This window comes from Amphibalanus amphitrite, unplaced genomic scaffold (assembly GCF_019059575.1).
Source record: "Amphibalanus amphitrite isolate SeventyFive unplaced genomic scaffold, NRLGWU_Aamphi_draft 001149F_arrow, whole genome shotgun sequence".
In the NCBI taxonomy this organism is placed as follows: domain Eukaryota; kingdom Metazoa; phylum Arthropoda; class Thecostraca; order Balanomorpha; family Balanidae; genus Amphibalanus; species Amphibalanus amphitrite.
Genome location: NW_024882643.1, coordinates 205,840 through 230,284, shown reverse-complemented (window position 1 = coordinate 230,284; position 24,445 = coordinate 205,840). Strand labels below are relative to the sequence as shown.

The following is a 24,445-nucleotide window of genomic DNA, read 5'->3' as shown; positions in this document are numbered from 1 at the left end:
GCTGCGGGTGAAGAAAGGTACCATTTTAATATGTATGTACATAGACAGTATGGCCGTTTAGAAGTTGGGCTCGATTTTATCATTCATTTACCTTCACTTTTTGCGATAGTGTTTCCTGTTCTTTGCCTTTTACCTACGTTTCCACGGTATCTACACATAACTATGTACATACAGTGTAAATATGTACTGTAAATGGTTATTACAGACACCAGCCGTGAAGCTGTACCTCGATTATGTAGTGGAAATTGCATAGCTTATTGGAGCTCACAAATTGAGAAGCATTATTATGCAATGTGGGAGTTTCGTTCTAGAAATGTATTGTCGGAGTTTTGTTTTCTGAGGAATTGTGAAGTGTTTGGTTATGCTGCTGTCTGGTTTTGATGATAAGCTTTGATTTGATGTAAATGCTTGTATATAGGCACGGTCTTCCATTAGGTATCGATATGCATTGGCTAATAGAAATAGCGTCTGCTGTAAATTTGCATTATTTTGCGTATCTTTTCTCACACACTGTTATCCATGATCGGCTCCTGACACCTCAGCAGACCGATCATCCTGATCGATCACACACGGACACTAAATGGCTGCCTTGTATCACGGATGACGATGTTACTAGACTCAAGTGACTTCACCACAGAAGTAGTCTTATGGCTTGTGGCTTGTAGTCACCCATCCATCTCTTTGAACAGATTATCCATAGGTTCTTCATTGGATTTACTATCGTAGTAATTGCTCTTTATTCGCCCTTTGACTTTTGAACGTAAATGTGTTTATAAATGTAAGTGCTTATGCCTAATTGATCAAAAGTACCTATTACGCATGTACCTACGAAATTCGTTGTCTGGTTAGCTCAGGCAGTGTTTGCATGTCCTCGTTCCCCTCTTCTCAATAGCTTTTGTTTCTCGATGTCGGCCTTGAGCTGCATGATTTTTTGCAGCATCACTCATTCTGCCATCAGCTCCCCAGCTCCCTGCATTTACCATACAACATCACTGTCTGTCCTCCCGTGGACTTACACCTCTAACCATCGCCTTGCCGGCTTCTCTCACTGCAGGCCCTGAGCAGCATGTCCATGGTCCAGCAGCCCATCAAGAACCTCGACCAGCTGCCGCGCGAGTCTGTCGAGGCGCTTCAGCAGGTGCCGGCCTCGGCGGCTCCGGATACAATCCGCTCATCTATGGAAACGACGTCGACAGCGTGGACGTGGCGTCTCGGGTAGCAATGGTAACTGACGGCGGCTGAAAGGGGTACCGGTAGCCATAGTAACTGGTGGGGACGGCGGCGGCAGGGCTGGTTGTCATGGTAACTGGCGGCGACGGTAGGGGACAATGTTCTGAACCCGGATGCTTGCCGTTTGGAGATAGATGATACGGCCTTGGATAGATGGAAACGGAAATTTGATTCTGCGGGATGTGTTGGATAGGGTGGAGATAAAGCGTACAATTTTGGAATGTAAATATCGTTTATGGTGCCATTTGCTTAAAGACTTGCCCGATATGGGATTCAGAGTCTCAGACGATGAGCTACGAAATGTTCTGAGTTAAGAACCGTTTCTCTCGAAATTGTGGAAGAAAGTACTGAGTTAAAAGTACCCTGAGTTATCGTCTCAGCTGTTTTAATTTGAAGTAAAACAATGTATAGTGAGTTAGATTACGGATACATTAGATACATCAAGCCCCACTTACCCTATAACTAACGTATCTGTTTGCAGATTCGTTTCTTCAACTCTCAGAACGTGTTGGCCAACTTCACGGAGCACACGCGCACCCTGCGGCTCTACCCGCGGCCAGTGGTCGCCTTTCAGATCAACTCGTTCCTCCGGTCACGACCCGGGTCACCCAGTTCCTGAATCGGCTGGCCCGCACACAGGTCAGTCTCAGTGCTTGAAGCATGCTCTCTTCGAGTCCCTGACCCACACGACTTCCAAACAAGGTCCTTCACGTTCGCAACGAACGCGTCGAACGTGCTGAACAACCCTCAAGGTCCAAAGTTCCGAGTAACGACCACCTGAAACGCGGTTTATAACAGAATCCTAGGGCACAGTAACAAGGCTGGGATTAAATGTTTTGTGATTCTCCTTGCATGGCTGATTCTCAAACTAGTTTTATTTTAACAACTTTGTTTCGTCGATCTGCCGCTTTGGTCTGCAGTCGGGGTGGAGAATGGTTTGCGTGTCTCGAGCAGACTGGCGATCCCGGGGCCTGTTTGTAGCAGGGAGCTGACAGTCTGGGGCCGAAATATCCCCGTCTGACGCAACTGCGGCGAATGTGACGCACTCAGAGGGCGCTCAATGACCCTCTCTCGAGTCGCTGGCATTGAACGGGCGAATCTTTGTACGCCACGCCCGCAGAAAACCTGCTCAGAAATGCATAGACATGCAAATGGCGCGGTACGCAAATTTTAAGAAAACTGCGCTGCTTCGGGCAAATAACGGTGTTTATTCAATAAAATTGGGAAAATATAAAAGATACATTGCGAAAGGTCGGATAACCGACACCAACGCATACTTGATATAAAGGCAACGGTAAACAGTTTTATTTCAATCAATCAATCAATCAATCAATCATGTATTCTTATAACACTCCACGTGGTGGCTCTTCCGGTTACGCGTCACATTTTACAATGGTACTCACATTCATGCACATTCACATTCATAATAAAAGGTAGGTATAAAAATAAAAAGTAGAAATAGGTACAAATAAAATGAGACATCAGATATCGGCTGGCTGGTGGTGCGATCATTGCGCCCGCCGAGTACAAGTCCGCGAGCTCGCCGAGTCGCGCGATACCGACTTGCTGCTGTTCCATGCGGAAACAGCACGGGATGCAAAGCAGCGACGAGCAATCTCTGTACGGACCCTGGGCAGCTCCAAGAGTCTGTCGGCTGTGCCTCGAGTGACACGGCTTGACACGGTCTCACGGTAAGTCACACGCTCTCTCAGGCACACAGGCGAACGAGGCGAGTGCAGAATCATGTGCATCGCCGCCAAATCACGCTGATTTAACAGATCGTCAAATCGCTGCCAGCCCAGCTCCGTCAGGAGGGGGGTCACGTGATCATACCGGCGAGCACCCTTCACAATACGAACACAATGGTTTATCACCTTCTGGATGCGGTGCCGCTGGGCCCTGCTGCAGCTCCCCCACACAGTCAAACAGTACAAATGAGGAAACACAAGTGCTTCAAGAAGTCTCTTTTTCACAGGCTCGGTCAGTCTTTGCGAAAATTTTGATAGACCTAAGCCTAAGAAAGCCTAAGAAATAAGAAAATATTTGCAAATACTAAGCAGGAATGATGGCTTTCGAGTGGAGGGAATAGTATGGGGAATTGAACCGAGCTCCCAGCCTGCGCTTTGTGAAATTATCATTCGAAATAATTGCATAACAGTTTGCCAATTTTAAGCACAGCAATAACCTACTTATTCATGTCTAACCTTTATTTGAATGGGGTGCATGACTGGCGAAATCCCACCATGCATTGGAAATGTCAAGATCGAAGGAGTTACCGCTTTCTCATATTAATGCCAGCGGCGGTGCCAGGCCTCAGGGACATGACGAAGGAAACCATAATCATACATTCTGGCGTATTTCAGTTCGCCATGATTCCAATGGGAAATGAGTTGCAGCTCTCGGAAAATACGTCTCACAAGGCTGCGAAGCTATGCATTTCTATTTCTGGGTAAAAATGAGGCCGTCATGGACTTAACGGCTCACTGTCACGTGATTAATGATCGTTCACCAATTGAGCCCGACGGAATTGAGTTACTGAGAAACGCGCTGCCAGCTGCGAGTCTGCCCAGAGCCTGCTCCGCACCTCCCTTCCCCTGCTCCTACCCCTGCCGTGCCACTGCGCCAGTCACAGCGGAACTGTGCTCGTTTCCCCGGCTGACTTTCAACAGATTGCAACCGAATCGGACGGACAAAGTTTTGCGTCGCGCTGTTGGCCTTGCGCGTTTCTTTCGACGATTCACGCTGCGACAATCGTACGACGCGGAACCAGCGGACTGCAGAAAGTCTTGTTCGTTGGCACTTGCTCGCTTCAGTGATTCTCCGAAAACTGGTCGCTACCGTGAGTTGTTTGACCGTAGCTCGAATTTCCGGGACTCTGGCCGAGTCTGGCCGTCGTCACCGCGCGGCGGCCGACTGTGCAGCGGCTCTTGTGTTCCCTGTGATCAGCGTAATGTGGGAGGCCTGTGTCTAGCGGCAGTGCGGTCCTCAGGCGGCGCCATGGTGCCAACGGGAAGTAGCGGCTCGTATTTCCAATAAGCCAGACAAGCGTGCATGTCTGCTGGGGCTTATATCCGTGCCAAAGAGGGCTGTCTGAAGTGGAGAGCGCATATGAAGCGTGCCCTCTGGCCAATCCCGAGGATATGAGTGGAGGACATTCCTTATCTCATATGTAACAGCAGCCTACGAGCAATGGCAATACATAAATCGGGCTCTTCGTGGATATTCAGTGAATCTATAAACGGCACTGTTGATAAGCACCTCCGGATCATTACGGAGCGAGCGAAGCGAGCGTAGTCTTTCCTTAGATTAACGGAAATTTCTGAGTATGAGCGGCGGCCGGCCGGCCGGCCGTGGTCACGCTTTTGCGAGGCTTATATCTCAGCAACCACTTGACCGATTTACACGCGGTAATTTTGTATGGTAGCTTCATTCCTTCTACCAAGTATTGGACTATTCCCGATCATGTGGGGACCCCTTATGCACGTGCCACGTGCAAAACGAAGAGGTGTCAGTTTTGTAATTGTTGCAATATCTCGGTAACTACTTGGCCGATTGCGCTGAAAGTTGGCATGTAGGTAGGCACCCACTAGGCACTGCATATACATGTGCCAGAGTTGGGGTGCTGCTGCACGTGCGCACGTGCAGGGGTCGTTTCCAGATCTCGGGAACGGCTGGACCAATTGCGCTCAAATTTGGTACACGGTTAGGGACCGGTTAGTAGGGTGCCGTACACAAGTCAGTTGGGACCCATCTTGCACGTGCGCACGTGCAGGGTGCCGCTTCCAGATCTCGAGAACGGCTGGGCCGATTGTGCCCAAATTTGGCACATCGCTAGAGACCAGTTAGTAGGGTGCCGTGCACAAGTCAGTTGGAGGTACCCCCTCGCAATTTCGCACGTGCAAGTCCCACCCTCTCGCTCGCTCCGTTTGTCGCCCCAAAAGGCGTTATACTGGTAGGTAGCATATTAGTTTCTCTGGTTTCAAAAAAACACAGGCACGTTTCTGCCAAGCCGATCTGCTAGAATTGATTTGAACTAATTTCGGCTTCAGTTTTCCGTTATATAAGCTAATGCAGCTAATGCAGCGATCGCATCTGTCAGTTTTTCTTTGCCGTCTTTATATAGCCGTGCACGACGGTCCCCTGTTGTCAACTGTACTGATGATAGTCTGTGATCGCCGTAACGTGTCTGTTTTCAGGCGGTCGAGTACCTGGCCGAATGGGCGCTGTCCCCAACCAACGCGGCCTTCCTGCGCGTGCAGACGGGCGTGTTTGATCCAACCCAGATCGGTGAGTCGCCTCTTCTTCAGAACGAAACATACTTATGTTGCATGTGTCATCTATCAAAGCCCCGCTATCAGCTAAAGGCTGCTCACGTCGCAAAGATAAAGATCTAAAACTGTTTATTCGCTGCCATCCTAACCCCAGCCTCTCATCACTCTTGGGATTGACTGACATCCCTACCAACTGCCTAATTGACCTTCTTTATCAGCCACACTGCCGAGTGCCGACGTCTTCATACTTCACACGCCTCCCCCGACCCTGCCCGCCTCTCCCGACACCGGGGGGCCCCTAGCGACCGCTCCTCTCTGCCGCTCGGCCGCCGCTGTCCTGACCGGACCGGGACAAATGAGTCCGCTCACGAGCCGCGCGGCTAATCCCGCCGCCGGGGACGCTCGGAGTCGCATCTCGCTCGTTACGGGCACCGTGCGGAGTCCCGGCCGAGCAGAAGCTGAGAAAGAGGCGCAGGGGAGCTGGGCTGTAGCGTGTAAGGGGTTTGCGGCTGACGTGGAGCGGGTAGCTGCGTTTTCAGGCGGGCGGCAGGTAGGTACGGAGAACCGCTGCTGGTGGAACGGGGGATAATTAGCGGGACGTTATTAACTATCGATCGAAGCCGGCGCCGAATGGGACACAGGCCGAACGAGCTTCGTAGTGACGTCAGACTGAGTTCATCCTCCCCGTGGAAGGAAGCGAGTGATTTTCAGGTCCCCTACCGCCTTGTGACCTTGCTTTAAGACTTTTAAGTTGCAATGTACCTTATCCTTGGTCTCCGGCCTGATCTTTGATCATTTGTTTAATTTGACGACTGACGGCTATTTCTTATCCTGGCTTACCGCGCTGGCCTGTGATTGGGTCATGTGACCTACCTTTGTCACTACCTTTTCATAACTTACCCCACCCTTTCCCGCCCCGCCAGGCGACAAGGTCAAGTGGTACAGTCACCATCCGTCCCCTAACCCTCCCCTTTTCTCCGCCGTACTCGGCCCTAACCCTCCCTCCGCTCCACCTTTAGGCGACAAGACCAAGTGGTACAGCTCTGCTGAAAATCCTAACCCTTACTCTCCCCCCCCCCCGTCAGGTGACAAGGCCAAGTGGTACATACATACAGCCACAAGCTAGGGACCTCCCCCCCTCCCTCCACCCCACCAGGCGACAAGGCCAAGTGGTACAGTCACCAGCTGAAGGTAACCCTCTCCTTCACTCCTCCTCTCTGCCAGACCAGGCCCATAACCCACCCTCCGCTCCTCCAGGCGACAAGGCCAAGTAGCCACCATCCGTCCCCTAACCCACCCTCCGCTCCTCCAGGCGACAAGGCCAAGTGGTACAGCCACCAGCTGGAGGCGGTGCGGTTCACGGTCTGGAGTGACGCCGGCAGCCTGGGCGCCGCCGTGCGCGCCGCTACCTCTCAGACGGAGGCGGTGCCCACGGACGAGTCCGGCTCGGACTCGGACGGCGCGCCGTCCTCCAGCAGCTCGTACTCGTCTCTGAGCGACTTTGTCTCCGAGATGCAGCTCTCGATCTGTCGCCCGGTGAGTCGGGATGGCGGGTGGGGGGAGTCAGAGTCAGTACAGTAGAGGGTTGTGCCAGGAGGTGCACAATGCTGCGACTGAACATTCGTAAATGGAATGCGACTTCCTTAGGCCGATCTAATACCTATTAATGCGGCATAGCAAATGTTCTAATTACGTACCTACATATGCGTTGTAAGCTGGTGCACTCAAAATATGTGCTTTGATCGTAGGTATGCTTGACGAGGTCTCGGCGTTTTACACTTCACGATCGTTATCAGAAAAGGAACCGTGATATTTGCGATAGTACTGAGCCACATGCAACTTGAGTGCTGTCTTTGGACATGATTGATGGCGCATGGTTGTTTTCCGTGCATTATTTCCTGAAACTGGTTAATGGAAAGTGAGCTCGAGTTTTAATCGCGCTAATTTTCAACTGCTGCGTTGTTAGCCTCGTTAGTCCGAGTTGCGATTCTGTCTGATTATGCGGGATCTAGCTCGGGTAGGCTTTGCACTGTGCTTGCTGGTGGGGTCGAATAAGTAATCTGCTTTTGGAGCCGTAGCCATCTATTATTGAACTACAGCCGGAATTTGCATGAGATCCAGGGACTTTTGATCTTGTTCTTCATTTACATAATTATATCGATGTGGTGGTTCTTTTATGCTTCGTTTCTTCTCCATCCACCTGTGGGATATGACTGTTTAGTGCCTACTACGGTGTTTGGATTATTATACATGCCTGCGGCGTTTTGTTTACCCCTGCCATGTCTAACGATCATCAGACTTCAGCTACCGATGATAATAATAGACTCCACTCTATGCCAAGGCTCAAAACGAAGGTAGCTTTATCCGTTAACTGATAACGCTCTGAGTCGAAATACTTTACAGTTGTTACGAGTGGTTACGATCTCCAACATTCGGCTGTTTAATTTTATTCTCCAAATAGGACCGCAGCTAAAGTTGCCATGCTTCATCTCATGTCGTGCTATCTTCTTTCGAACTCACATTCTCCTCCGTTGTCATTTGGTGTTTCGCCTCCTATAAGCCCTTTTCGAAAACGTTAGTGAGCAGTAAGGAAGTAATCAGCGTGGCTTGCATGTTCATTGTTCATGCCCAGGTTCTGGCACGCTGCAGTTCACAGTTTCCCGGCCGTTCTGGCGTCGGACGCGTGCCGACGGCAATTTACATGGAACAGCACGGACACAATGTTACAATGGCACGCAATTTAACGTTCGTCCCATGCAACGCTGCGGATATTGCGCTGTAGTACACTTTGACTTATGTGCAGGACGCTCAGTTTTCAATGCAGTGTCTATATAGCTCCATTTTATCCTGTACACAGTGTATAGTGCTGGATCTGTGTTGTATTTACAATGACCTGTTTTTTCTCCCACTCACTCACTCACTCACTCACTCACTCACTCACTCACTCACTGACTCTCTCTCACTCACTCACTCACTCACTCACTCACTCACTCACTCACTCACTCACTCTCACTCTCTCACTCTCACTCACTCACTCACTCACTCACTCACTCACTCACTCACTCACTCACTCATTCACTCACTCACTCCCCACCCCTTCTCCACCGAAATCAGTTAACCTCACCCCTCCCCATACTTCTTCCAGCGGTGCTGGAGCCGGCCGGCGGCGGTGTGGTCAGCGGAATAGACACCAAGTCCGTCTACACGCCTCCTTCGGCTCTGCTGGTGCCGGGCTCGGCCCGCTCCTCGGACTCGGCGCACCAGTCCTCGGGGGGCTCGTCCTCGCGCTCGTCCATCTCGTCCCAGGGCGGCGAGGACATGCGCGAGACGGCCGATGAGGATGAGGACGAGGAGGAACAGTCTGTCTACCCGATACAGACGGACGCCGTGGTGAGTGCTGCAACGCTGTAGATGACTAAAATACAGGATTTTGGTCGGGAAGGAATGTAGGAACATTGGTAACATACACAGCGTGCCCGCGGGGAAAATGTATCAAGGATTAACTGGTGCAGATTTGAAGGTGTTGCACTTTTGACATTACGGACATCATATGCATACACTTGCCTTTTGTCGTTGCGAGGACCGGTTGCCGGTAGCCTTGCACAAGGTCCGAGCTCCACGACAGCCGCTAGACCGATCTATCGTTCTGTCGGGTAATGTACCCAATTACGTCTCATAAATGTCCGTCTGCTGACGTTCGGCGACTATGTGCGACAGCGGAGGGGCGGCCCGGGCCTGATTGCACGCCCCGACAGCGCCGGATTTCCAGCTCAATCAGCCGAGACCATTGTATATATGTTACGAGCCATGGCCGAAACCCGGTTTCAGCACTCTAAATGAGCAGCCGCATGATGTATGCTGCCACAGGACACGCCAGACTGCCGCTGCGACACAGGCTGTACAGTGTACATTCATTATTTTGGACGCGTGGGTTATTTATGAGTGCCGCGGTCACCGGGGTCTGTGTCGCTGGGGCTGTAGCGTTGGAGATTATGTCCATCTAATTCTCTCATATCCGCGGGGATGCTCAGGACGCCTTCTGGAAGGCCATGATTCGCCACTCCAACCTCAAGTACATGCAGGACCGCGCTGCGGCGGGCCGGGGACAGCCGGCGGAGGGCCCACCGGTGCCAGAGTTTCGCTCTCTGCCGCCCAGCCAGACGCTCTCCTGTCCGGCACTGGCCGAGTATGGCGAGCCGGAGCAGTCTTCTGATGATCAGCTACAGGAGGACGATCACCAGGACCTTGGACAAGCCGTGGAAGAGTCGAAGGACGTGGAGAAGAGCCCGCCGCCGGGGGAGAGGAACCCGAAGCGCTCCTGGTGGGGCCGAATGGTATCCGGACTATTCTCCAGCTCCAAACAAGCGGTTAGCGGCGCTGAGTGCGAGTGGAGTGACCTGTCGGCTGGTCTGATCGGCGGACTGGGCTGAGGCTGGTGACGGCGGTCCGATCCCTTGTTTTGGGTGTCCTTGTTTTGGGGTGCATGGGTGGCGGTAACGGGGTTTGTTTTGAGCTGCGGTGCCGCTTCGGCTGCAGTGGTGAGGGTGACGGAGAGGTCGAGTCTCTTTTCGTCTTTCCTTTCTGCTTTGGTGACGGAACGGTTTGGATGTTGATATGCACACATAGCCATTGAACATGCTTTGGCTGATTACATAAATAGATACACAGCACAGCTATTGGAACATTTTCAACGGGTGACTGACTTGAGCTTGCCCTGTTCTTTCCAAGCGTGACATTTACCTATGCTAAGGCCTAACTTCCATTTACGATGTTTTCTTAAATCACGTTTAAGCTCTCTTTTTGTTCGCGTTTCTTACGAATATAACATGATGTATACCTAGTTTATTACCTTTCTGATTTAATTGTGTTTTCATGTGCCTGTACATAATCGATGCTCAGTTTTATATATGACCCCTTTTAACAGTCAACCGTCAGCGATGGTAGTTAAGGACATGCCGTTCATATATTTCCTATAACCCCGTGTGTGACCCCCACCCCTCGGCAGGACGGCCTGGACTCGATGTCGGTCGACTCCGACACGGCCTCGGTGGCCACCACACCGCGCACCGTCATCTCCACGCGCCGCCAGAGCCCCACGCCGTCCCTCTCCTCCGAGACCAGCTGCGCCACTCTCAGCTCAGAGCCGCCCGGCCGGCCGCCGCGCCTCGCCAGCCGAACGGTCAGTCCGCTGACGTCACCGGTGGCGTCAGAGGGTCGCCAGTGACGTCACTGACGTGTCATGTGTCGTGTGTGAGATGAATGGTGTGGTGGCGGACAGGAGAAATCGGTTTATCCGTGGGTGGTGGCAAGGTCAACTGGATTAGGAGAGATTCGATTACGGATTAGATCGTGACGTGCAGGGCGACAAGAATGGATCGTCCGATGTCGTGCCGAGCTGACCACTTAGTTCCGGAGCAGCTCCTAGTGGATTCTTGTTTATGTAGAACGCACCGATCGCTTAACTCATTCAGCTCCCCGATGCACGATATTTAGTACCCTGCAGTATAGTTACTGTTATGAAAAGGCTTGTGTGCGAGGAGCTCCTAGTTCCTCGGTTATAGCACCACCTTCCATAGTTATCTTTCAACCTCGCCTGTCTCCACCCTCACCTTAGTCTCGCTGTCAGCACAGATTCAGCAGTCAGTGAACCGCCCAGCAGTCCGCCCCAGTCCCCGTCTAAACCTCCCAGCAGTCCCGCCCAGTCCCCGGCTGACCGGTCAGCGTCTGCAGGTCTCTCCTCTGCCGACCCGTCAGCTGAGCGGCGGCAGTGTGGGCTCTCCGGGCCCGCCGCTCACCCCCCGGCAGGGCAGCCAGTCGGGCGGCCACTCGGTGCTGGAGCAGCTGACGGCACAGGCGCGCGGTCTGCGCCACAACAGCCAGGAGAGCCTGCTGACGCAGGTGGACAAGGTGCCTGTCCGACGGGCCCGCCGGCGGACCCCCTCCCCCACGTCCGCAGTTCGAGCCGCTGATGGGTGTTGTGGAGCTGATCTGTGGAGCGGCTGTGATGTGTGGCAATGTGCTCTGCGATGCTTAGAATCTGACCGCCGCTGCTGTAGATGCTTACCCCGCTGCTGCTTTTCTGCTTTTCAGGCTGTGCGTATTTGTTTTATTATTTATATTCTTGTAACGCCGCTTTGTGTTGCCGCTGCTGCTTTTGTAGACAGCTAGCAAGGCATCGATTTGCAGCGCGCTATGGCCGAGGTGCTGACACTGATTCCGCTGTTCTGTGATTAGTTTCCCTGTTGGCGCAGCATTTGCCGTTATTCTGACTCTGTTATGACGGCCGGCTAAAGTGGAGCTTGTTTGGCTGCTGTTTCATACGAACGTTCCGTTGATTTTCTTCGAAACGTACACTTAAAAACATTCGCACTGCTGTTCAGTGCAGGGAACACGCACAGTCTTCAATTTCTTGCGTGAAAACAGTTAAACACGCAGTAAGTAGACTTATATCCCGCTGTTGTATTTTTAATTGTGTAGCAGTGGCTCGCTGGTTCCTACATCTCATTTGTAGTACCGACTACCGATCTCGTGCGTACCTCTTTCGAAATGTCCCGTTTCCGCGTCATAGTAGTTATAATATCATTTAACATATAATTGACATACTTATTTGGTGCTGCACGACATCGGTATTTTAGAAAATTAATGCCTTTATTATCGGTCTCGTTCAAGCCTCAGTTATTTGTGTTGTGTTGTAGCAATGGTGGTTTCAACTCTGTTTATTTGAAACTTATGTTGTCGTGAGTACAAGTGTATAATAAGGGCTTCTTGCTCCATAGCTCCGCCATATTTCACATTCGCTGCATCGCCATCGCAATACTAAGGCAGCGTTGCAATTTAGCTTTGGAGTCGCCTAGCGCTGCTATCAAGCAGTCCGGGAATTCAACCCTTGTGTATAATCGATCTAGTTTCGCCTTTTTTGGCTTCCTGGAACGCTCTCACATCGCTCTGGTGACACCGTTTAACCCCGCTGACCGACCGATGTCTGTGTGTCTGTTACAGCTGACCGGTCAACTGAAGAACCAGGTGGCCGAGAAAATTGAGGTCGTCAAACAGCATAGCGGAGAGGACGGCAGTCTACTGGGACATGTGAGGATAAAAACATTTACCTACATGACGGTCCGTAAATTCGGTCTGTGAATTCAGTTACAACGGTAATCCGCTTACAATCTGACGTTGGTAGTTGCAGGGTTTGTCATTCATTTCGTTATTCTATTTTCTTAACTGTTGATCATGTCAGGTGTGTTGTCAGAAGCGTTTCCGGCGGTGTCCAGCTTTAGCGCTGATCCGACATATAATTGACATGCCTTGGTGCTAACCTTGTCTGAGTGCTGAAGATGCCAACTGTGTTCCAGCGTTTATTCAATACCGCTCGTTTTTCACTTGGCTGTGTTCCAGTTACCTCAGCTACCTACTGTCCAATCCCCTGACACCTCTCCCCTATCCCTCCTCAGGCGCGGAAGGAGGCGAGTCACTCGGTGCACAAAGCGTCCCAGTCTGCCCGCGAGCTGTCCCGCTCGGCCAAAACAGCCAGCAAGTCCACCCTGGAGGATCTGACCTTCGTGGGCCGCGCGCGACTGGGCGACATCACACGCAGCGCCAAGGAGGCCGTGTCGCTGAAGAGCCTGGGCAGCCGGGACTCCAGTGGAGGCAGTGGGGGAGGGGGCGGGTCGCTGAGTCACCAGGAGTCGCTGGGGTCCGACGGAGGTCGGAGGGACTCGCGGGGCGCCCTGCAGAGGAGCGGCGGTCCCGCAGGCAACACCGACTTCCTGAGTAACGTCAGTAGCGAGCTGAACGGCATCGCCCAGCAGACCTCCAATCTGTTCAGCGATATATTCGGTGAGCGGGCTGATCTTGGGACAGCTTACCTGTCGGGGAAATGAAACCCTGATCCTGTTGATATTTCCACTTACTCATCGCACTACTCCTGCTGCTCTTGCTACTTGCTACTCTTGCACTTAACAGGGTGCTGTTGCTGTTGGCTTTGTGAAGCCGGCTTAACCTTATTGGTTATTATACTGCTGATATAGGGACGGATTTTGCTAATTGTAAGGACGAAGCACGGGATAAAACCAGACTATCGCCATATCTTTGCTCAACAGGCACCAAGAGCAGTGCGGGCAAATCGTCGCAGTCTTCCAGCTCCACGTCGTTAGCAGTGCCTTCGTTGAAGCCGGCCAGTCGTCCGGCGCCGTTCGGCCCGTTCCCCAAGGGCCGCCGGGGCATGGTCGAGAAGTCGTCCCTGATCCGGCACAGCAGTAACCAGGTGCAGAGACAGGACTCGCGCCAGGCGGCGGCCGTGTACGAACAGCGCAACACCACGTCCACCGAGAATCAAGTCTTCCTGAAAGAGGTCAGACATGGCGGGGAGGTGGGCGGTTAGACTGATTGTGGTATCGTGTTACTTTGTCTAGTTTGTTGGGAAAATTAATTGATCCTATATATTAAATCACTTGTGGAATATTGGATCCTGTTAAACTTCCTCTTAGTATATAAACGGCAGAGAAGCACTACGTGTCAATTTCTAATAATGTTATGAATAGCTTTCCTGTGGGCTGTGACTCTCAGAAGCCATAATTTGTGTCAATTTGATTGCTATTATCCAATATGTGCGTTGACGTCAAATCCACCGACATTACATTAGCTGCTTCTGGCTGTGTCACCAGGTAATAAGTCAGGTGCTGGAGGGCGAGGGGGTCGGCTGGCTGAAGTTGAACCGCGTCAAAAAGCTCATGGAAGACGAGAACTACCGAAACCTGGTGGTCTCCCGTCTGAACCAAACCCTCGACAAGAAGATCGGGCCCGACGACCACATTGACGACGTCTGCGTGACTCGGGACGTATGGCGGGGGATGCTGAAGCTGCTGCTGGCCGTGGTCAGTGGCCTGGAGCACACCTACAGCGAGCACGGTCTGGGCGGCATGGCGTCCGCCTTCCAGGTGCTGGAGATCGCGCACACGCACTACTGGAGCCGGGAGGTGCGCGAGCCGGCCGCGCTGGCCACGGTGGGCATCTCGGCCGCCTCGAGTCCGTTCGGCAGCGGCGAGAACCTGCTGTCGCCGAGCTCACCACGCGGCTCGCCGCTGCCGCCGCCCTCCCCGCAGCGCGCGCCGCCGCCGCAGCTCGACGTCACGCCCGACATCAGCCGGAAGTCCTCCTCGGGCTCCGTGTTCAGCGACGGCTGCGGGAGAGGTCTGGTGCACGACGCGCTCCGCAGTCCCGACGACGAGACCTCCACCTCGGACATGCTGCGCGACCTGCTGGTGCACAAGCGGCAGCTGCTGCTCAGCAAGCTGACCTCGGCCGAGTCCGACAGCGAGGCGGCGCGCGGCAGCGACGGCAGCGACGCCGGCAGCATCATCACCAACCCCAGCTATCTGAAGGCGCGCATGCAGCAGAGCTTTCGCTCGACGGTCAGCGACTCGGAGCTGGACGGCAGCCGGCCGAGGGGCCGCGCCGGCAGCGTGTGGTCCAGCAAGTCGTCCTTCAGCACCGGGTTCCGCTACCACGCAGGCAGCATGATCAGCACGTCCAACACCTCGTCCCCGGACGGCTCCACCAGGACCTACCTGTTCGAGGGTGAGTGAATGAGTCAGCCTGCCGCCTGGGCATTCCCGCGTTGCGAGTTATGGTGGTTTCCTATTCAATTTTTAGTGTCAAATTGAAATGAACTTTCTCGCTCCATTTGCGACGTTAATTAGATACACCCTACTATTTCAGCGTAATGTCTCGTTAGGATTAATGATCCTCGAGAACGTAGCTGCTCAAGAGCCTCACTAATGATTCAATTTTACGTACACTACAGTACCAGGATTATTCAGTGTCGGAGCCCCGCTTGAATGTCAACACTGCTTTAGCGCGTTCTCATTAGGAGCAGATCTAATGATTCTTGTTCTGACTACCCTTTGGGTTCACAATCTGAAACCAGCCGCCGATTTTCCCGCGTCGTCGGCAGGTCTGCTGCACAAGGAGCGGTGTCCTCTCTGGGACCAGATGGCCTTCTGGGAGGACGCCTTCCTGGACGCGGTCGCCCAGGAGCGGGACATGGTGGGCATGGACCAGGGACCCGGAGAGATGATGGAAAGGTAGGTATACCGGCTGGCGACGGTTACGTGGAGATTAAATCACGTTTCTTTTGTCTTTCGAGTTTCGTCATAAAACCTCAGCGCTCATAGTATCGTCATCCATTCATTAGCGAGTCTTCATGGAACCTCTTGAGATGAAAGCTGAGCTTAAGTCAACCACCATTCCTGAGCATCACTAAATTCCTTATTGTGCCCCGACCCCTTGTTATGTAAATAATCCCCTCATTCTGTGCCATCACTTGCAAGGCGCTCATTGTTATGCCTTAGAATGTCATCCCCTTGTCGCTCATGAATGCCGCCGTGACCGTGCCTTATTTCGCCCCGTAGGTATAACTCGCTCTCTGAGACGGAGCGAAAACGGCTGGAGCACGACGAGGACCGCCTACTCTCCACCATGCTCTACAACCTGGTGGCCTTCATGGTGATGCTGCGGGTGAACAAGCAGGAACTGAAGCGGAAGATCCGCCGGCTTCTCGGCAAGAGTCACATCGGACTCGTCTACAGTCAGGAGGTCAACGAACTGCTCGATCAAATCGGAAACCTGGTGAGTTTCGATGCTCATTTAGTTTCTTCGCTTTGATTTGTCAATTAACTTGTTTCGATAACGAGACCAGCCAATTATCGAGTACAACTTGCGTGCGCTAAGTAGATGTCACATAAGTCAAACTTTCCAGTCACGAAAAAGCCGATCTGGTTGTAAGTGCCGTGGAACAGAGTCTCAGCTCGGAGCAGTGCGGGAAAATGCCTGACTGGTAAACTGTACCGCAGTGCGCCGGGGCGTTGCGGCACAGCCTGACTGCCAGAGACTACGGGCGACTCGGCTCCTCGCCGTTTCAGTCAGCTCATCACACTGAGTTGCTTGGCAACCGTTGACAGCTATAATAAGCTGAATGTGGAGTTGCGTACTGCACCATACACTGCAGAACGTTTATCGGTGTGTGTTATTTACAGCACGGTAATGACATCGACCTGCGGCCGCTGGGATCGCGTCAGATGCACCGACAGAGCTTCACCGTCCACTGCGGCACGGACGCCACAGGTATAGCTGCTGATCCCTGTCTCTGAACCATAGCACCACGCTTTCATCGTCAATTATTATAATACGAACTCTGTACCATAACACCACCGTCTCACCGTTCACTGCGGCACGGACGGCTCAGGTATATGCCGATTCCCGACCTTGAACCCCAATAACATCACCGTCTCACCCAATACCCTTCCGCACTGGCAACTCCTGTCACTGGGCTCCGAGATCTGACTCGGTCTCATGCAGATAGACACCCTGGAGACCACTAAATACGATTGCTTTATAACAGACAGGATCTGTTATACCCCCCCGCTCAGATAACTCCTTACAAAGCCTCAGGTTCATGTCCTCCCTGATCCGATTCTCCATTCGTTTCCTGTAGTTCCGTGTTCTCTGCCGATGGCTCCACTACAGTATCAGACGGATAAGACGGATCAGGAGGAATTGGCTTTATCAGCGCACGGAAGCCGAGCACCCCCAGGCGGTAGTATCTGTGACTGATATACTCACCGTTCACCACGGGCCGGACATCCGGGGTTTTACACGAGCCCGAGAGAGGACGGGGCGCTAAGCGGATCTCATCTAGCCTGAACTCTCCGCGGAGCTGGTGAACTTCGGACAATGCAAAATTGCCCTCCATTATGAGTCTATTTCGGGCTGTCATAAAGGCTTGTCTCGGCCAAATTATGTTCCCCGTCGTCTGGGCCAAATTACTTTGGTTGTTTAGTGCGAGCCACTTGTCTGGGTGCCGGGCCTGGCAGACTCGCCTGGAAGTCTGAGGGCTGGATAAAGTTGTGATGGTCACGTCTCAAGTAGGTAAATTGCTCAAGTGCGCTGGTCTGTCTCAATAGCACATTAATTGCTGTAGTTGAATCAAAAACGGCTTACTGTAATGCTTCGCTTGATGCTGGATGCTGCAGTACCATTGTTCGCAAACACTTCTTATATGTCACTCAGGTATATGTAGATATCCTTGTTGATCATATTTGTAAACGCTTGCAATTGTGCTAAGTTGTGAAAGCTGGTGAATAATGGTCCATAAAACACGCAACTAAACATGTAACAAATCACCGTTGTCACCAACACACTACTCATTTGATGACGCGCGGCGATGACGTCTGCAGGCGAGCTGGTGTTTATGGAGGTGCGCGATGACGGCCTGGTGCTGCGAAGCGTCAGCGGCGTCATCATCGGCAGATGGTGGTTCGAGAGACTCGTCAACATGACCTACTCGCCCAAAAACAAAATCCTCTGCCTGTGGCGGCGCAACGGCGGCAAGACGCAGCTCCACAAATATTACACGAAAAAGGTGGGAAGCGCTGCGTCAGTGAGCCGGTGAAGTCGAGATAGAAACAAAACCATACCTTAGAATTTAAGGGAGCTTGCTCCTTTTTAGCTAAAGCTTGGATATTAAAAATACAGGATATTTAGCGTCCAATGGCGTTTCTCCCGGCCGTTTGACACACCGCGTTTTGCCGTCAGTGCAAGGACCTCTACTACTGCGTCAAGGAGGCGATGGAGCGGGCGGCGGCGCGCGGCGCCGGCGTCACGCCCGGACTCGAGCTGGGCGGCGAGTTTCCCGTGCAGGACCTGAAGACGGGCGAGGGCGGCCTGCTGCAGGTCTGCATGGAGGGCGTCGGCCTGCTGTTCGCCACCTCGAAGGTCAGTGGGCCGGCAGCGCGGTCCACCGCGCCCGCTGACAGGGACGCGCCGCGGCCCCGGCCCGACCCGCGAGGCTGGCCGCCGGCAGGGCAGCCGCCGGGGAGAGGCGGCCGGCCCCGAGCGCCGACCATTGCCGCAGCCGCGCCGGCTATCGCCTCAGCCGCGTCGGTCAATGTCGCGCTGCTGGGGCGATGGCCGGCCGAATTATTTGCATTGGGTTCATCTTTTCCTTTTCTTCTGACTGTCAATGGGAATGCTCTGCTCTTGCTCAAGGACCTCTCGATCTCTCCTGTCTAACTTGCTTGCTCGGTCATCTCTATATATTCGTTGCATGTGCAATCAATTGCCATTCTCTATTATACGAACTAGCTCTCTCACTGGCTGCGGAGAGGAGTGGCCGGGGAGCTTTTGAGATGGTCCTTGTCTATGTGAGGAGGTGCGCCGTTTATTATCTATATTATATCCATCCATACAGACCTACCTACTACATATAGAGCCGCTCTATTGCCGTCTGACAGTCGGGACCGCGGAACAGGCCGAGCTGATCGGGCCCGTCTCCATTCCATGCAATCACGTGAAGGATTTCGAGGTACAGGCGCCTGAGTGGGCCGCCGCCGGCCCGCCGTAGTGACCCTGGACTAGACTAGCTCTCCACCGCCGGCCGGCCGGCCGACACGCATGCGCCGGCCGACCGCCGGTCACGTGACCATCTCTCAAGTTGCTTCCACTCTCTTCCCTCGTATTGTATCGGCCTGCGGAACCCGCACGGTTGGCCCGCCCCTCTGTACAGCACGCCCCGCCCACCCACCGCCTGGGACCACCCTCCTGTCCGACCCCCTGTCTGGACCCGTCCCGAGAAACCGCGCCGGACCGGTCAGAAAGCACGGCAGACTCCGCTGGGAACTACCGGTCGTATCGTTGTTAGTGTAGTAGATCTAGGGTAGCTAGTTGGACGTTAAATGCATCCTTGTGTCAGATATTCGACCAACCTTGAGTCGCTATAAGCGACTTTGTTGTAAAGGAAGTGCATCTCGATGTTTGGCACAACCTTGTACTCATATTAGTTTGAATCAATAGACTATTCGAAAAAGTTCCCATTTCAGTTCCCTTATGCATGCGACACCAAACATCGATTGAAGTTGTGGCATAATGAAGTGCAATAGCCTATCACCGCGAGCAAGTCAAATCTGCCTTGGCGGACCACGCGATCCCACTCCCCATCCGCAATCTGAGGTCTGCGGTGTGGTGAAATGTCCGTCCAGTGACTTGGCCGACCGAGTTGCCATTCATTCGTATAGATGCCTATCAGAATTCGAGTCCATGCAGTGTTTAATCGTGACTTTGATCGAAAAACGGTTCTGAGGTGACCGGAAAGCATAGAAAAAAGTCGACGAATCATCCATGTTGTCCATATTTTCGAACATATCAGTAGGATAATTTCATAAGGGCAACGCATACCTTTTCCGCTATTACAGCCGATCCTATCCGCCCTATTTCCGGGCCGACTCACTGCCATTCCCAGCGCACGGTACCGTCTGCCGGTGGCATGCTGGCTTCAGTGATGGCCGCTGCTCGCACCGCCTGTCACGGGCTGAGGCACGCCCGGCCGCGCATCACCCGCCGCACATGGGGCAGAAACGTTTACACTGAGCCGTCCCGGCCGGCACGGTCGGGAGGCCTAAACCGAAATAAGATGCTATAAAAAACATTCTTGGTTACTTGTGATTGAGATCAGACTGATGAACTTAGTGTTCAGCGACGACCTATCTTCGGGTTAGACTCACGTCCGCGGGGGTGAACCAGCGGCACGGATCGAGTGTCCACCTTGTTTTGCCCCATGCCGGCGTGATTTGCCCACATTGCACCCGCATGAAACACATTGCCGGGCCTGCAGTTACTTAGTTACGGCCCTGCCGCACGAGAGATGTTAGAGATGTGATCTGACGATGCCTGCCTGATATTTGTAGAACTGAACGTTTTAATGTGTCAGTTTTTTTGCCCCTGCCTGATGTCGAGTAGCTAGAAAGGTTGAAATTGGTGTCATGCTTCAGCTCCGGAACTGTGTTTAATCTGTCTACGTAGTTGAATTTCTTTCATCTGTGATCTTCCAGGCTTTCTGTATTTGAAGCTCTGAATGATAGACGGTCGCATTTTTAAGGGATTCAATTTGCCCGCGGTGATTGAGTTTAATTGAGTTGCGTCGATCCGTGACCAAAGCATTGTTTACTGTAAATCTGCGTTCCCCTTTCCCTCCGTCTGGAAACCTGAACCTATAGTCAGTGTCTGCATTTGTAGGTTGACTGTGTAAATCTGCTACTTGGAGGAACGCTAGTCCGACGTTTAGAGCAATGTGTTGCCGTCGTTTTGTGTACCCCGTACCAGTGTGTCCCTTTAGCTCCTATGCAGAGTTAGAAACACCACAACCTTTATCCTTTCTGGGCGACAAGAGAAGATTATAGCTGCTCTCCTACATGGAGAAAAGATAGGCTTGATTCCGTGAGGAATTCTCAGCGACTGTGTCCTTAGTGCCTGCCGAGCCCCTGTCTAAATATTAATGTTAGCCATGTCAGCCGATGTCTGAAGTGGCCAAACCAGAGACTTGATATTCGAATCACGAACACGAAGCGAAATTGGTTTCTGTCCTCCAGGAATCAAATGCTGCACTCAGGGTGCAGCAGATAACGAAAGACGCCCGAATCGGCCTCTATCCCTTTTTGGAAAATGTCAGGCTCTCTTTGAGGCTTTGTAATACGTTTTCACTAATCATTTCTACCAGCGAATCCAATCTTTCCAAATCTATTGTCGGCCTCGTACTGCTTCGCAATAGGCTACGCCTGGCGGACACATAGTCCTTCGGATTTTATTTTAGATTTTTCGGATATTCGGATTTCGGACCTTCGTTCGGATTCCATTTCTACAAATCAAAACGAGCCTAAACCCTGCCGTTATGCGTGAGCAGGAAGTCACGCTATGACGGCCAACCTACCGGCAACCGGTGTCATTGAGATCTGAGAGCTGAGCATTGGAACTTTCCACGTCATTGGGCTCACATTTATTGCGTTCGGATCCGGACCTATTCTCAGTAGACAACTACTGGATATCCGATATCCTCCAATCCCTAGCCCGTCCTCGTAGTCACTGTTATCTCAGGATGCCAGTGTCATCGGCAGCCCAGTGACGTCCGTAGCCCAGTGACGTAACGGTGAGGTCATCCCGCTACTGACGGCAGCCTCACCGGCTGTATCGGTCTCTTTGCAGTTCTTCGTCCGGCTAGACCACATACGCAAGTGCTTCACCCAGAAGGGAGGCATCTTTGTACTCGAGGAATACAGTGAGTTGACGTGGCCATGGGGGGTGATGCTGAGGATGATGGAAAGGGTGCTTGAAATAATCAAAAGGCATTTCGTAACAGTTGGACGTTACCGCGGTGAGCTTCTATGAACGGAACTGAGTGTACATCAAACCATGTAGCGGTAACTATGGTCAGCTGACATGGCTGAGGTGCTATTGGTGACATGGCTGGATATTTAAAACGGCGAACCTTTCTTTCAGATCCGAAAACACGACAGATGCTGCAACGAAAATATAAGTCAGCAATGGTAAGTTAAAGCCCCTTTGATGATAGCCAGTTGTTTGACGTCATTATGGCTATACAAGTTGAATGTTTAATGTCCCCTGCCCGAGGTACATCGCCCGAGGTCATCAGTACAGAAACTGAGCATTTTTAGAGCCACTTTGTTTTGTAGGACCCATGTCGCTTCACGCGTACACGCTTAACTTCCTTCAAGGTCTGGCGACTGTCGTCTGATGCACACTGGTCCCCAAGAGTGGCCGGCCACCGAGCCGGCCCTCCCCTTCCCAACAAACACCAACGCCGCCCCCACCTCCCCAAGGCGAACGCGGTGGCTTTCGAGCTGCACCGAGTGATCATGGCTCGGGTGCGCGCCGGCGGTCGGGCCGGCCGCTCGGCCCCCAGCTCGCCGCTCGCCTCGCCCTCACCTCGACCCCTCAGCCACCTGGTGGGCGGCGGACCGGCGCCGCTCCGCCCGCCGCGCCGACCCGTCTCCTGAACTGCAGAGGGCTCCACTGAGCACCGTCTGCTGCCCGGTCCGCAGCGAGAGTAACGTACGCAGCCGCGGGGAGCCGCGGCTCCTCTCTGGGCACGCGCTTTTGTCATGCTCTTTCTCCTTCTCTGGCGAGGGTCTTTCGCCACGCGATATAGACGGAGTGGTGCATCTTTGGCTGGCTCTGTTGACGTTCCAGCTGGGTGTTACACGTTTTTCCTGACTCTTGAGGTGTTGGCTCACGCAATAGGGCTGACTGCTGGCGTTTGGTATAGAAGTCTGAGATTCAGCGAGACTTCGCGCGGCCGGCTGACAATCAAACAAAGGAGTCGGAGGTCGGGACTGGAACGCGGAATGGTTTCAAAATATCGACTCTCGGTTCTTGAATGTCGGTGCTTTGGCTTCTACCTATCGCAAACTGATTGGCGAAGCTTCGGAAAGCTTCACGCAGTCCCGCCTTGCAATCAACCGCGTTGGTAGCCTTTTCAACATGCTGAATGGGATGCTATGGGTTCTGAGGTGCGGTATTGTTGGGTGTTCTTGGTACGCTAACCGCTGGACTATTTTTGTTTTGGCTGCCGTTTGGAGGGGTTGCGTGCTAAATCTGATGACTAGCGGTGGTGGCTGGGGCTGCTTACTTTAACAATGGTGCTGGTGCTGGGTGACTGGTGCTGCAGTGCTCTGTTGCTGGTGACTTCGCTGGTGTGGTGGCTGACACTCTGCCGTGAATACGCGGTGCCCCAATGTTTGCGTTTGACCCAGTGTCTGTGAACTTTGTGCTCCCATGGCCCGACATGACCTGCCCGCTGATAACAAGACCCTTACCTAGCACCTAAAACCGATCGAATCATTTAGAACTCTACTGAATTTTTAGATGGAACTTGACAATTCCACCCCTCATCGAGGTCACATGTCAACATTTTTCACTAACACCGTCTCCATGAAGTCTCATGTGAGTACCGTAGCACCCCAGCACATGCCCTCGCTCCCAGACGTGTCTCTGCCCCTCCCCTGCCACAGCTGATTCCCGCTGGACTCCCCCACTCTGACCGCGGCCCGTCCTCTCTGTCGCAGGCGGACCAGATCTGCTACTCGGTGCTCTGCGTGTTCTCCTACATCGCCGCCGGCTCCGAGCACAAGAAGCAGCAGCAGCTGCCGCAGCGGCTCAGCTCCACGTCCTAACCTCAGTCGTAACCTCGGCCTGGCGTCCTGACCGGCCCTAGTGGTTGGTACTGGCGCTGGGACCTGCAGTGGCGCTGTACGAGAGCCGGGACCTGCAGTGGCGCCGCCATCTGAGACAGGACGAACTGCTGCAGTAGCGTGCGTGGACCAATTGAGTACAGAATCGCTGGTCGTTTTCGCCGAAGCAGACGGGCTGCTGGACACAGACCGGACCATATGAACCACCGAGCCATTCCCAACCGACCCCAATCGCCGAACTAACCGTGACTCGCCGACATAACCCGCACATCCAGCCACAGAACACGTGCGTACGACAGAAGCCGACAGCACCGGATCCCGCGCGCCACGCAGCAAGCTTGAACGTCCCACCGACGCTTTCACTCACGAGGCTTGACTTCAAAATCACACCCGACACCAAACCTCCCCAGTTGAACTCGTGGTCGCCGCAGCGGCCCCGGTAGCAGCCGCTTCGCTATCGTCTACCGCCCGCCGGCGCTGCGCCAGTCTCGCCGCGCTAAGACTGTCTGAGAGATGTTCCGCCCCGAGAGAGATGGGTGTTAGCCCCGCTTCCAAGCCGGCGTCGGTCCCTGGTAGCCAGACGTACCAGGGAGTATAGGCTCCCGGAGAGTAGTGACCCGAGTCCCCGCTAGAGGCGCTGGGTCCCGCCGGCCAGTCGCCGGCCACGGTGCCTTCGTTTCCGATATATCACTGTGTGGGGTGGGGGCGCCGGACCCAGCCGTTCGGTAGGCTAGCTTGTGCCGAGCTGTTGTTGCTGTTGATACTTAAGGCGTGTGTAGTCTGGCGGCGGTCGAAAATACAGTGTAGTGCCGAGGTGACTGATGTGTGACGCAGGCTGTTGGCGGCGAACAGACGACAGACGGACGTGCAAGAGAAGAGGGTGGAGGGGCTGTTATGAAACACATCAGG

At 53.2% G+C, this 24,445-nt stretch overlaps 1 protein-coding gene across 1 annotated transcript; it reads left to right on the top strand.

Annotated features, from left to right (window-relative positions):
* Positions 1-1,138: 1,138 nt before the first annotated feature.
* Positions 1,139-24,354, top strand: LOC122370607 (MAP kinase-activating death domain protein-like; the record flags this gene model as incomplete). Its single annotated transcript, XM_043346339.1, is given in 21 exon segments — positions 1,139-1,224; positions 1,712-1,829; positions 1,832-1,869; positions 5,427-5,517; positions 6,814-7,050; positions 8,647-8,891; positions 10,507-10,680; positions 11,232-11,408; positions 12,501-12,587; positions 12,953-13,337; positions 13,601-13,851; positions 14,165-15,077; positions 15,454-15,583; positions 15,911-16,127; positions 16,535-16,622; positions 17,735-17,919; positions 18,093-18,272; positions 18,853-18,861; positions 21,531-21,603; positions 21,825-21,871; positions 23,411-24,354. Coding segments are annotated over 21 exon segments (3,839 nt in total), but the record flags the coding sequence as incomplete, so codon positions are not given.
* Between the last annotated feature and the right edge of the window lie 91 nt (positions 24,355-24,445).